The 14594-nt window shown below is 49.0% G+C and overlaps 1 protein-coding gene across 2 annotated transcripts in view; it reads right to left on the bottom strand.

The window, feature by feature from the left end:
• Window positions 1-208: 208 nt before the first annotated feature.
• Window positions 209-14594, bottom strand: part of B4GALT1 (beta-1,4-galactosyltransferase 1) — a 29175-nt gene continuing 14789 nt past the window's right edge. For both annotated transcript variants that reach the window (XM_064502080.1, XM_064502081.1), the window contains exons 3-6: window positions 7636-7823; window positions 5928-6050; window positions 4052-4156; window positions 209-3472 (exon numbers count right to left, since the gene is read on the bottom strand). In XM_064502080.1, the coding sequence (XP_064358150.1) occupies window positions 3337-3472; window positions 4052-4156; window positions 5928-6050; window positions 7636-7823 (552 nt within the window). In that variant the 3' untranslated portion in view covers window positions 209-3336. The remainder of the gene's footprint in view (window positions 3473-4051; window positions 4157-5927; window positions 6051-7635; window positions 7824-14594) is intronic.

Below are 14594 nucleotides of genomic sequence, written 5' to 3'. Positions count from 1 at the left end.
CAACAGAGATAGGTTGGATTTACAGAGGGGAACGGATGCAGATGCTTTCCCTAACATCTGGGGGGCAGCCAGAGGGGGGGAAAAAAGCTGGAGAAAGTTAAGACAAGGAGGCAACGGCCTGGCCCAACTCCCCCGCCAGCCAGAAACCTGGCCAGCTAGAGAGAACAGATGGACAAGGCTGTTTCTTCGGAGTAAAGCTGCTAAACACTGTAAATGAAAATACTTTATTTGACATTGACAGTAAAGTAGGAACATCAGATTATACATCTGTTGATACATAAATGATAAAAAGGCAAAGCAAAATCATCTTTCGGAAACCCATAAGCAGTCCAGTAAATAAGTAACATCCAGGGGAAAAGCTGCATGCCAGGACCCTCTCCTATCCTAAACAGCAATCCCAAAGAAACCAACCATTAGCATTTCCTTTGCAGCTATTTGTTCTGGATTTGAACCCTTACACACAGTATCACTGAGTGTTGCTGCCAGTACTTAAATGGAAAAAAACATCACCCAGTACAGGTCACGGTCCAAATTTATTTCTGTGTAACATCGACCCCTGTAGCAAAGGCTCCTGAAAATCCCAGAGAGAGAAATTTCATGGCCTGGTTGAATCAAGAATGTTTCACAAGTTTGACCTATACAGTTTACACAGGGACAATGAGATCAGGAAATCATGGGTCAGCACCAAAGGGTGAAACAAGTAGGGACAGAGAGTTTCAGCTTTTAAATGGCTTTTGGCTTTAGCATTAGAAGAAAAAATAAGTGACTGTTTCTTGCACCACTAACGTTTCCATGCTGAAAATGGTTTTCAGGTTTCCTGGTTTTCCAGTTTCCATTTCTCCCCTCTTTCAAGGCACATTTGCAGAAAACTTTGATTGCAACAGCCAGAAACAGTGTTCATACCACCTGGATGATATTCAATTATTTCAGCCTACGGCAGAACAAAAACTCAATACACTAACTTCTTCTGATCTTCAGAAAATCATAAGGCAAGAAAAAACAAACAAACAAACATCAAATACAACAGATAAGCCCTTTGCACAGTCTGTAGAGCAGACAGGCATGAACATCGTTGAAGGTCCCAACTCCTCAACTTACAAAAGGCTCAGAACAATATCAGGGGTGATCTCTGCAGGGACCTGGGATTTTCAGTGGAGCCTTGACGAGTTTTGGTACTGATCTGCCACATGTGGGAGCTTTGAAAAAAGCTTTGAAAAAGGCACCTTTGAAAAAATTCCTCACCTGTGTCTTAGTTATTGGCACAGACTACGGTTACACCAAGGTTTTACTGATTTCTGGAACGCATCCTACTCTCGTACCCCTTTATACTTGCCAGAGCAGCAGCCTGGCTTGCCAAAAAGGAGTAATTTTTTCGATGCGACAATGAGCAGAAGAGAGCTGCTCATAGCTACAAGCCTGCCTTCTCCAGCTTTGCTGTTGCCTGCTGCCACGCTCAGCAGACGTGCAAGCCCATCTTCACAAGCTCCCAGCAGGGCTGAAGCAGTAATTTTGGCTAGTAATAGCCTTTAGGTGAGGTGGGTAAGCTTGTTTTAGAAACAAGACATACCAGGCAGCTGGGTATCTCTCTAATAATTAGAGCCTCTGTTCATACCTGGAGGCATTATTAGCCTAAAAAGAAACTTGGAGGCAGTAACCAGCATGCCTGACAAGTTTGGAAAGCAAGGCCCTGATCCCCTTGCCCAGGTCCCCTCCCCTGCAACGCAAGAGTTCAACTAAACCTTCAGGTCACGACAAAGAACAGGTAGCGCTGAAGATGATCCCCAATATATCAAGTGTCCCTGATTTCAGTAGCCTTCAGCGCAGGCCAAGGAAGTGCAAATTGCTGTGGTCAGAGCTGGTAGCAAAACACTCACCAAAACCCAGAAGGGATTAAGTTCTCAGTCTTGGCTGAGAGTTTTAAATCATTTAAAGGAGCTCTGAGGGCATCAGCACGTGAGGCTTTCATACAGTTACAAGGAGGGAAAGTAGGGTGTCCGTACAGCTTCTGCTGGTGCCTTGGTGCATTGACAATAAGCACTCTAAAATGTGCATGTCCCTCACTGCTGGAGAAAATTAAAAGGGAATTTCCCGCTACAGGACATACATCACAACAGGCTTCCGACAAAAAAAGATTAGCTGGATGTCAGCCGTCCCGCGAGCATCTCAGCACTGCAGGAGATCTCATAGACAAATATGCAGAGCAAATACAATACATGGCTTTTACATAATGATGCACATAAAATGCCTACTAGTCTGAAGATAAAGGAGGCTTTGAAACATCCTATTACGCTGCACCCTATTTTACTCAGGTATTAAATATACTGCTTATGATATACAAATTACTTTAAAAAGTTACTAAAATGTTACAACAACAATAGTAATAGTGAATTCAAGTTTTAGGCACAACCTGGCAAGCACAAATCTGTTTTTGGAAGATTCAGGCAATGTTTAAATACTGTGATAGCTTTTTACCACTGTTAACAAGTGTCAGCAAATTTCATCACACAATTAAACCCATTTATCTTTATTACAGAGGAAAAAAAGCCCCGAGTATCTTGTTGTGTTAAGGCAAAAAGTCACCATCACATCCAGAAGTAAGGTTATCTGAAGCCAGCAGTTTTGCAGATCTCAAAATAGATACCATCTGTGTTGCTCCCACCCTATACACAGAGCTCACTGGCAAATTCTGGCTCAGCTCACTCAAAGCCTCCTTTGAGACTAGAAGAAATATGACATTCATTGAATCTAGACTATATTATTCAAAACTTGCTCTGCACACAAACAGAGAAGGTGTTTGTTTTGGTCACTATTAGAGAAAAATATATGATATCGTCTCCATTAAAAAAATCTAATGCAAAGTGTAAACTTGTACAATTTTAGCAGCATTTTACAGTCCTTCATAAAGTAAAACCAAGCACAAATTAAAAGGAATGTTTTCATCTACCTAATTTAAAACATCAGAATAACATGGGCAGTAATTGCTGATGCATCACAGTTGTAACCAATAAAATTTGGGTCCAGCAATTAACTTAACATGGGGGGAGCACTGTAGCAAATATATCAGATTCAACATTATCTGGCAAAGTAAATATTTACAACTCTTATGTACAGCTTCTGGACTTACAAAACAATGGAGAGCTAGAAAGTTGTGTAAAGTCAAGTTTGGAATAAAAAAAATGCATTTGTCCAACCAATTTGGAGAGGCTTTGGCATGCCAAAAGAGGCCTTTTTTTTTTTTTTCTTCATTACAACTGCAAAAGAACCAGTAGATACAAAACATCAGCGAGACCAGATGTCCCGGGCAAAATACACAAGGTCTCTCTTGTGTCTGTGACGTTAGCTATTTGGTGAGCCAATATCCACTGTGATCTTTGTGTACAAAGGGTATTTGTCATTTTTTACCACCTTGTATGATAGCGTATTTAAGCCATCGGAGCTCATTGTCTCCCTTGTGTGAGCAATTCGGTCAAACCTGGGGAAGGAGAAAAAGAAAGAGAACTGTGTTTGAACAACCCTAACTTCACATTTTTATAGCTTCACAGATGGCAGCTTTAGTGTTTTAAGATCAACTTCAATGTCAGCGTGGATCCCATAAATTCCCAGACTTGGCCAGACAGAGCAGTGGGCACACGCGTGTCTGAGGAGGCCCCGAGGGAATAGCTTTTAGGTAGAAAAAACAGCCAAGCCTGTAGGCACGCAGATCCCTTTTCAGGACCGTACTAAAAGCAAGGGTTTTCAACACCAAAGATAAGCTGGGAACAATCGCTCAGAGTTTAATGTGACGTATATCAGCTCGGATGCTTGGGAAAGGAAAGGTGTTTGCGCAGCAGGGAAATCTGGGGGTGACAAGAAAGATGGGTAATAAGGTAAAAAAGCTGGCTAGGGGGAGGGGGGCAGTTTATAGCCTGTGGAACGGAGAGCTCGGCAAGAGGAGATTATAGCAGACCACAGTCACCAGGTTTTTACACCGACGAGAAAAAGCTAAATACGTCAGAGCAGCAAGGACACACCCCTTGAATTTGTCCGAGAACATGCAGACTCACGCACGCACCTTTCTGGGTTGGGTTCGTTTTTACGGTCCCTGGAATGACGAATCATTCTGCATCTTCCAATGACCGCGTCCGGCCGAGATATCCCCATACCTTTAAATACCAGCCTGTAAAAAAATGAATGCATTAAACATCTGTGACAAGCTACGTAAGCGGGCCGTTCCACCAGCGATTCCACAGGCTTCTGGGGGCCTTGTGGAAGGGATGGGCAGAAAAATAGCTCCCCACCCATACAGTAAAACCAAGCTGGAAAAAGGGATGTGCAGAGAGAAGGCAGCGACAGTCAGATCAGCTCAAAGAATTTCTCCTGCAGCTCGTCCTACTGATTGCTCCATTTTCAAAGCCGCGTCCAGGCCGGTCACAAAAACCACCTCACCAGATCAGTATTAAAGCATCCTCACCACCCCTGGGCCTCATGTTCAAAATTCCCGAACTTCCTCTTCACAGCTCACAAGCAACCCCTCTTCCAGACCGCCCGGGGACCAGAGACGTTCGGCGGGCTGATAAACTCAGCCCCTTCCAGTCCTGCCCACCCAAGCTGTCCAGGGCAGGCAAAAAGTGACCCTGGGCCCAAGGACAGCTCATCTTCATCTGTGTGCACGCTGCGTGCAGCAAGACACCTACAGATCGCGGATACCAAGGCTGAAAAAGTACACAATTTCTTCCTCTTTTGGCCTCCCTTTTCATTTTTATGTGGCACCTTCTAGTCTTCAAAATCAGAATGCCAGAAAAAAGAGGACCACCACTCTTCTTTGAATGCCGTGGCCCACTAGAAGCTGTCTTTTATTAAACAGAATTGCTGAAAATCTGCAGCTGTCTCAGGAAGGTACAAGCATTTTTATGAAGATTTTTCCTGAGCTCAGGAGAGTTCATAACTCCCAGGCAAAAGACCATGCAAGAGTCCATTTTGCAGCCAAGAAACTGAAGTGAAGCTTCTCAAGTCCAAGCTGCCATGATGATTTCTCAAAGTTACTGTCCTACCTTTTCAGGGCATGTAACCCTAACCCACAGCTATGCCCTCCCTTGATCTTTAGGCATTAACGGGTGCAACCTACACTGTGCAAATACCTTACTTCTATTCTGCAGTTCCGAGCATTGTGTGTTCACCTTTGTTCCAAACAGGAAACAAAGGCTCACGGTGTTATTTAGGACTGGTTCAAACTTGACAAACAAAGCCTTCTCGGGTACAAAGGCATCCACCGCCAGACTTCAGAGCGGGGCACGTCTCCGACCGCGTTAAGTTACGTGGGTAACCATCCCACCTCCCTCTCCCGCAGAGGTCCTGGAGCGACATGCCGGCCTCACCCCAGGACCGAAACCCCTTTCCTTCGGCCAACGCTAGGAAATTCAGAAGCGCTGCACTCCAACCAATGCGCTGGCACAAATGGTTTAGCCCACCAGGCAAATCAGCGTTCGTAAGCGGTGTGCGGGGGCGGGAGTGTTGTTTTCCAGCTGGATTCATTCCTGGATACGTCCTGGAAGCTGCAAAACCAGGCGCCAGCGCCGGCAGGAATGAGCTGCACCCTCTTTGCAACGGGAGGGCTCTGCTCCATCAGGAGGATCCAGTTGGGCACGCTCTGCCTCGGTTTCCTACCCGCACCGGACACCGGCGACATAAAGCCGGTCCCGTTTCCCCCACATACGGCAAAACAGGGCCCTGCACCAGCGGCAGCGCCGACCTGGAGCCCCGCGGGGCGATCCCAGGCTGTGCACGGGGCGCGAAGGCGGCTGCGCGGCCCCAGCCGAGACCCAGCCCGGCGGCTGCCCCAGGGCGAGCGGAGGAGCAGCGGGGCGAGGAGGGTCAGGAATTTCCCGCGCCGGGGCTAAGCCCAGCGGGAGGCAGTTCAAGGCGAGATGGGTGTCGAGGCGGGTGCTTACCTGTTATAAATGTCATCGTCTTCGCCACCCCAGCCCCAGTAGTTGTTTGGAAACCCGTTGATCTTTGTGAACTGCTCTTTGCTTAGAGCAGACACGCCTCCGAAATACTGGTTGTAAGGTAACCTGGAGGAGGAAGAAAATGTCATTAACTGCGGAGGTTTGCTGGTGAAAAGGCAGAAGTCCCCTCCATCGAGTGGGTATTTTTCCCGCCGTCCCAACCCATGGCTTGCCCGTGCCAGCCGCAAGCTATGGTCCCAGTGCCAACCCAGGATGCTACTGCAGCTAAATTACGAGGGAAGCTGGGGCGAGTCCTGGGCTGCTCCCCTTTCTGCACGGAGCTGTGCGTGCCGCAGCGTAACCCGGGAGAGACGTGTGGCCACGCACAACGCGGTCCATGCTGCCAGGCCCAGCCCAAGCCGAAGGAGCTGGTAGGCTTGGTCGTGAATACGGCTGGAATGTATTCTGCCACTGGCAAAGGCTGGAAGTCTTTACTAAGAAATACATTGCCCACAAAGGACAGACTGGCAAGACCCCTGACATCTAGTCGAAGGGCAACGTGTGATGTCCCCAGGATCCCGAGCGGCAGCTCATCGAGGCATCAGCCCCAAGAGACGCGGCAGACGCTTCCTACAGCCTTGCCTTTCACCTGCACTTTCTCTAGTACCCCAAAGGAAAGTTTGCAACCCAAAAATGAGCTGACAGGGTAATACTGCATGCACAAAGCCAATTAGCTCCCACTTTGAACTAGGGATGATTCACCGGGGGGTAGTAGGGATGGAAAAAATGCAGACCCATAGCACCAAGAGAAGGCCCACACAGGAATCACAAGGACCTACCACAGATCTTGGTTCTCCTTCAACAAGCAGAAGGACCCCTGGGGCCTGCATTTTTGCTCTAAACTTCATCAAATTCACCTAGCTGTAAGAAAAAACTGCGACTGCCCCAATCGAGTGCTGATGGTAGTCCCACCCTGAGCAGGGTTTGTGTCTGGAGCAGAGACACATAGAGGGCCATGCCACCAGCACCTCCACAATACCTCTTGCACTGCTGGCCACATGGGGTCACAAAAGGTATTAACTTTATAGATGTGCTTTTAAACTTCTCTTGGGAGATTTGGGAGAGAGGGAGAGGAAAAAAAAAGAAGAGAAAGCCACACTTTCATTTGCAGCAGTCTGCTGAACCAAAACGTACGCTGAAAGGCATTTAGTTTTGCATTGCCCTCAGATACCAGGGTAGATCCCCCAGTGGCCCAAAATCAAATAGACAAAAATATTTGGTTTTGTTCTTAAAATAGCATCTGATGCAGTCTTTTTAAAGTTGCAAATAATTCTTACTGTGTGAGAATGTCTCATTATTCAGACTGAAAAGAAACACTAACTGTCTTCCAACTTTCAGCTTGAAATACAGCAACAGATACACAGCTATCTGTAAAAGGACAGCTTGTAGTTTGGCCTAGCCCTACGTTTCACTTTTCAGGAGCTGTGAATTTTAATAAATTGCTTAATTCTGTTTTCCCCACTTCTTCCTCTCCAAGTGATCCACCTCGCAGCTATCCATTCCCTGCAGGAACACGCATGCCAAGACAGACTTCTGCCAGAGACATTTTCCCAGGCTTTCAGTAGTGGGTGGGGATGCTGTAATCTTGTGCCTGCTGTGGAATGCTAAAGGCTATATTAGGAACAAAATGCCCCTTCAAAAGGCATCTCACCGAAATCCGAATTTATCCATGGACACAGAGAGGTGCCTTGGCTGGCTGTAACATTTGTAGATGTTCCTGTCATCCATTGGGATTAGGTCTACGTCACTAAACACAAAGCAATCATAGTCATACTCTTTCAAAGCCTCTGCGAATCCTATATTCAGCAGTTTAGCACGGTTAAATTCTTCTTCTCCATCCTAATTCAAAACAAAGAAAAACTGTTAAGTGCCTTGCATCAAACAGTTGGTATCAGCAGTTTCCTACCTGTTGCCAGATGCCGGCGTTGCCACACCATGTGTGCATTGCCTTCGAGGGACTGAGTTTGAGCCCGCACGCCCTTCCCGCATCCACGGGACCGGCCACCGCGGAAGTCCAGGGCCGCCGTCCCAAGCGAGCCAGCCCAGACCCCGTTTGCCGGACGACCCTCTCCGAGCAAGTCGCAATGCATGGGGGCAGCCGAAACAGCCAGGGAACGAGCCGGGGCTGGAGGGACTCGGTTCCCCCGCTGGGCCGTGGCACCGGGAGCAGTGTTGCCCCTCTCCGGCAGGGAGGCTGGCCCCATACGTGGCTCGGCCCCAGCCACGCGGAGCCGAGCCGGTGCGAAACCGCCCACGCCTGAAATAGGGCATTTCGTGCAGAGCGGTATTGCCCTCATCGCCATTTCGGGACTGAATTTTATGGGGGGACTTATCTTTGCGACCGCGGGGTTAGAGGGAAGCGGTCTCAGGTGAGGGCCACAGGTGGGAGAGGAGGAAGGAAGGGTGCAATGGACCATTCGGGGAAAGCGGCTAGTGTAGGAAAACGACAAACCCAAACAAAATGAGACAACCCAAACAACACACATGGAAGAAGAGACCCTTGGCATGACCAGCATGGAGGGAAACCTTGGCGATGCTTCCAGTTACATCCAGGATAAGGAACATGGAAAAAAGGGGTTTTGGCCAGGTCTTTGATACTTCTTTCCTAAGCTCTGTCAGACACAGCTCTGAGACCCTGTGGTCTCAATAACGTGTTTGAGTGCACACAAGATCTGACTTGCAAAGCACGTGACAGCCCCATAAGCCAAGGTCTCAGTCTGCTGCTTGCTCCTTCTCCCACTCCAGCTTGCACCAGCCTCTGCGAGGTTGTGCAGGAGCTGGATCAGGGAGCAAAGACCCCAAAGCAAGGGCTGCCTGTCTGGTGCACGGCTGCGATGTCTGGATTCATTCACTTGTGCCAAGACTGGGACGAGGTGCTCTCTGGGAGAAGGACTACAGTTCCTCTGCCAGACATCATGGAGTCAACAACCTCACGAGAAAAAGAAATTGGGAGGGCTGTCACCATGATGGGAAGGACCTGAAAAAAAGCTGATACCACAGCGGAGCACAATTCTCTCAGGCCAGGCACAGTTAGGAAGTGATCTGCAGAGATCAGTGAGCTGGGATGGAAATTCCCCTCTCTCTTCCCCAAGCAATGAGGAATCTGAGGAGAAATTGGTTTGACCTCTCTCAGGGAGAAACATTTCCAAAGCACACGTGGCTCTGAGAACAAGTACAGGCTCTCTAATCACACTGGTACTCTTCAAAACCAGTATAACAACAAAATTATACCCGGAAATCCTAGAATACCAGTGGTTTGAGTCTAAGTTGAAGTTTTTGCCCACCAGGAAGCAACACTTGGAGATGTAGAACAGAACCACCAAGTTCTCCCTATTCTACTGCAATCCACCTTTCTCTCTGCACACCCGAAGAGCAACTTTGAGCCAAAGGATTCCCCTGCTGCCCCTGGCTCTGGGGCCCAGGAACGTGTGCAAGCATGTTGGCTTGCAAGCGTGCTACATGCTCCAGAGCCGGCATAGAGCAGCTGGCGTCGGATGCTGATCAAGAATAGATAAAATACTGTGTCCAACGAGCAGCAGTTTAAAACATCCCATTTACCTCCTCCCCTGAATGGTTTTGTTTTGCCTGGTTAATAAATAATCTGTTTGGAAACTGATTGATGCAAACCAGTTAATGGATCTGTGGCTTGAGAGGCAACACAGGTTCTTGAAGAAACCTCAAATATTTTTAAAATGAAGGATTTAACATGTGAGTGCCAAACCAAGGTTTTCAAAAGCATTCAGCACCTGCCTCAGGCTTAAATGACTTCACAGGGAGGAGTGAGTTTTAGTGGAGGTGGATCTGAGCAAATTCTCAACACCCGCACAGGAAATAAAAGTGTTCATGCAGTAACTAAGGTGGTGGGAAGATGATCCTCGTCATGCATAAGCAAGAGCGTGAAGACTTGAGCACAGAAAGTGAAGCAAAGTTGAACAAGAGGGTTGGGGAAGGCAGCAAGATGGGAAACGGCACAGCTGCTGAGGCCACGGGAGCAGAGAATATCCTTGTCGGCAAAGGGGCCACCGAGTCCCAGCCGCAGAGCACCTCACGTCCTGCAGGGAACCTCCCAGGAAAGCCAGCACCCTCAGGAAAAAGCGACTTCAAATGAAACTGTTCTGGACCACGCCAGAGGCTGGTCCTCAAAGGTAATGCTCGGGGCGGGGTGGTTCGAGGTACTCCCTCAGCTCCAGGAGTTACGCTTGCTTTCAGGCTACCATCAAGCTGCAAACAAAGGAGTAATGGCTCTCTCAGCAGCAACACTCCTGAAACCTGGCCTCCTCGCCCCAGAGGAAGTTTTTCCAGGTGCTGGCACAGGGATCACTTTGTGGAGGGCAATACACTCACACCTTAAACCACTTGTCGGCCCCACTCTGGGAGGAGAATATCTTCCTTTTATGCCCTTTGGCTGCTATTGTAATAATGAAAAAGGCGAAAAGAGCTCCTCACACTGATTTTGTTATCAAGAAAGACTCGATCTTATCTATCTCATGCCCTTGGGTAGACTCTAAGTCATCTAGATAATCTTTTTTTTTTTTTTTTTTTAGCAATGCTTAGGGACTAATGCTGTTACAAGGATCTGGATTTTTAACCTCTCCCAAATAATGTTTTAAAAAACAAAATGCAACGACTGGGCTATGAGCACAGTTAAGCACTCAGCTACCATATGGGAATCCTCCCAGGTTTCCACACCACTTCACCCATCTGATCTCCAGCAGAGTCCACACCACTGGCCTAGTGCATGTGGACGTGGCAGGCAGAGACCGATTACATGGCAAATGCTTAACGTGGGCACTACCTCTCTCGTCCCACACAGCTTAAAACTCTGGGACCCAAAAGACAAGGAACTTAGATGATAACACATCAAAGCCATTTGTGGTAACCTTATGGCAGACAGGCAACCCATGCAGCAAACCTCCTGGCTTTGCATCAGTTGCCTTCAGAGCAGGAGGTGAAAAATGGGAAAATGGGAAGTAGCGCTGACACCTGCACCATGCCCTCCCAGGAGCAGGTTTCTGTCCCAGGGCTTCACGGCCTGGATCAGAGGGAAGAGTGACAAGGGGTTTTGCTTTTTTGCAGGAGCCTCTGCCTCTTAACCTTAAGGCAATGCAGAAGCGGTGGCATATCTGGAGTATTTGGGACTGAAATCTCTCCAAGCGTGAAATGGTGCTACAGGCTTCCATCTTTGACTGTTCCTCAACTTTTTGAAAGTCGAGGAAAACTATTCCTCCACTTTGAAAGCTGAGGGGAAAAAAGCAGACAAACTGCAACTGAGAAAACAACAAACAAACTGCAGCGCTGGGAAACCTTTCTCGACCACTGTCCCCTCCAGGCCAGCGTAGGGCACAGTGACACAGGTGATGCTCGAGAAGGAGCAGATAAAGGAGAATTACACCAGCCTCCAGCCCTTCCCTTGGCTCGGCAGCGCCCGGTGCCCTGGTCGGTCCCTCTGAGCGCTGGGGTTTGTCCCCAGGCGGGGGATCGGCTTGGCCGTGCCTTGACGGAGGAGCATCGTCCTGAAGAACGATGCAGCCCAGGGAACCGCTGCGTCGACACCGCAGCCAAGCCCTCGCCGCAGCCTCTACGCTCGCTTTTGGGCTTCCAATAAGTAAACGTGTAGTCCAAGCACATTTTTGCTAAGACTAATATTTGTTTTTCCTGCCATTTTTTTTTTCTTTTTCCTTGAGCTCTGATCCTGGTACTTGACTCGTGTCAGGGTTCAGTGCGAGTGTCCAGCACCCGTTTCGGATTCCCGGCTCGACTCCCCGTGCCTCCCCGCAGCACGGGCAAGTTCACGGCCCCGCTCCCTGCCCCACAACGGGCTGATTTGCGGGAGGCCACCCGTGCCACCTCTCTGCTGCAGAGCCAGACCGAGCGTGCAGAAACCCCGGGCTCCCCGGATGGCAGGAGGGAGGGCTGGCAGCCCCCCTCCCGCGTCCGCCCAGCTCGCGGGGACCAGAGCATCCAACATCGCCGCTGGCAACAGGGCAAGAGCGGGAGACAGCGGTTGCGGGGCACGTGGGTCTTCCCTCCTCCCCTGCCAGCGAGAAACGTGCAAGGTAAGCCAGGAGCACGTCACCCCCAACTCCTCCTTTTAACAGCGGGCGCCGGGCCTGCGTGAGGGGTCTGGGAAATAACGGGACAAGCGTGATGCTCCAGCCACCCCCCCACACACACACGCACGCACACGACGTGGAAAAAACGCCACCGAGGATGCTGCCGGTAACGCCAGGGGCCCGTGGAAAAACGGCTGAGCAAACTGCACCGCTCCCGCAGAGCTCGCTAGATCCTCTCTTCCCCAAGCTTCATTTTGGCGCGCGAGGTCGCCGCCGCGCTGGCGTTTCGCGCGGGCTGGACTGCAGCGAGGAAACTCATTTTGAAACCCGAGCGCGCAGCGGCTCGCGATTCAGCTGCCTCGCCGACAGCGCGAGGCAACCCCGACCGCACGGCTGCTGCTCCCTCGAGCCTAGTGGGTGGTGGATCCCCAGCAGCAGCAGCCGAACACGTAAGGTAACGCGTAAGACTGCTGCAGGAGTGGACGGGACGAAAAGGAGATTTCACAAATTCGATACTGCTTTTTAATTTGACAGTCAGGTTTGTGTGTCACTGAACAGCTGCTGCCCCCCCAAAAAAAACCCCAAAATACAAAAAAACATGCATTCAGCTGTTAACCCCTCATCTCACATTAAAATAAAAAATTCCAAAACGGCTACTCCGTGTGTTGGGTTGGGGTTTTGCTGGGAGGGTGTGGGAAGCGCGATACATGGTATTTTCCACGGGCTCCTGTTATACGCTGGACATTTCACAAACACCATTCTTCTGACCTCGGTCAAGCACTGCTCTGGTGCATTCGGACACACAAGAACAGACCGGCGAAGACACAACGGACTCACGACTGAAACGTATTGCGCTGAAAGGAAGAAGTTTGACATTACCAGTGTAGCAGTAGCAGGGCTCAGCACTCCTCTTTCTTTCTATGAGATGCAGAGTACAGAAGAGCACGTAGGCAGCGTGTAAGAATCAGATCACACAGTAATTCTCCTTGCTTCAGTGATTGCTTTGCTATAGACAGGATTAACAAGTAAAGGTAATATTTCCCCACTAGAAGGAAAAATAAAATAAAAAAAAAAAGGAGGACAGATGCAAAGGGAAGGACAGACAAGAAAAACAGAAAAGCAATTGTCAAGACAGCAGAGAAATAAGAGCATTTTCCTACTACACTTCTGGCAGAATTAATACATTTTCTGCAAAACTCTCCATTCAGCATTCCCACTCACCCTCAAGAGAGGCACCTAGCTGGTTTACCAGCACCGACACAACTTTTTAAAGGCATGCAGAAGGAGTGCATTTATTTTGCAAATCAGGTAGTCTCACCTGCTAACCTACATCCAATTGTAGGACATATCTAGAGTGCACATATACACCTTGTGTACAGGGTGTTACACCCGTCCCAGATTTGCTCAAGGGACATTAGGTAATTTTTCTGAAGGTTAATTTCAGAGCGCGCAGCCAGCCCCAGAGGTCTAGCACTGGAGGACAGGACCAGAGAAGAGGAGGAGCCAGAAACGCAGGGCGATGCAAGCCAGCATGCACGGTCGCAGCAGCAGCAGGAACTCAGCTGGGCTTCTGGGGACTGCCTGCCTCTACAGGCACCAGCGCTGCGTGGTCGGGCCCTGTGCTTTCCTCACCCTTGAGCTCTACCGACGGGAAAACACCCATCTGTCCCAGTTGTGCTATCGGCTTTTTACGGCAGAGACAGCTGCTCACTCGCAAGCAGCGCCCTTGAGGTCACCGGCAATTTTTTGAGTCCTCTGAAGAATTAGCCAACAAGCCACGATCGGTAGAAAAAGCAGCAGTTCCAGCCATCGGACTGCCGGGGAAGTCATATTCCCATTACATCCTAATTTCTAATCAACACATGGAAAATGGAGATGCATTGCTGAGACACCCAACCCCCCTGCACCCAAATAATGTTTGGGGACCGTGGTTCAAGTGACCCGGTAACCGAACACCAGTAACCACACAGGCAAACGCTAAGGCGCTCGAAAGTGCGGCCTGAAGGAGCACGGGCTGGGTTTGGTCATCGTGGTCAGTCTGAAGAGCCGAGCTACGAGCTGCTCTCTGCATTGCACATGGGCAGTGTCACCAGGGCACGACTTCAGAACACGGCTTGTCACCTTGCATGTTGCAGAAATGCACGTCAGACTCGGCAACCGTGGCCTGGTATCCACAAATACGTTCAGGGACACATGGAGAATATCTTAGCTTCTGCTCTTAGGAGCTATCCCTAATTCCCCACAAACCATTTTTTCCCCCCAGTTCTGTGGAACCGTGGAAATGAGCAAAGTCAGAGAAATAACAGTAATAGAATATCGGTTTTCTTTCTAGAAAAAAAGCCTCCCCTTATTTCCGTTTCTGTATTGAAATTCATCACTTGGGCAATAATTTTAAATATTCAAGATGTCTGGTACACCCAAATACACTGGCAGATCTGAAAATTTAAGGAGTGACATTTCAGGAAGCATATTCTTTCTCAGATTCATAAAAATTCATGTTAAACCAGGATGCAAGTATATACTCAGGAGAGATACAGTGCTGGAAGATTTTCCAGGC

This window comes from Dromaius novaehollandiae, chromosome Z (genome assembly GCF_036370855.1).
Source record: "Dromaius novaehollandiae isolate bDroNov1 chromosome Z, bDroNov1.hap1, whole genome shotgun sequence".
Classification (NCBI taxonomy): Eukaryota; Metazoa; Chordata; class Aves; order Casuariiformes; family Dromaiidae; genus Dromaius; species Dromaius novaehollandiae.
The sequence above is the reverse complement of the archived record's forward strand: the minus strand, read 5'-3'. Positions and strand labels throughout refer to the sequence as shown.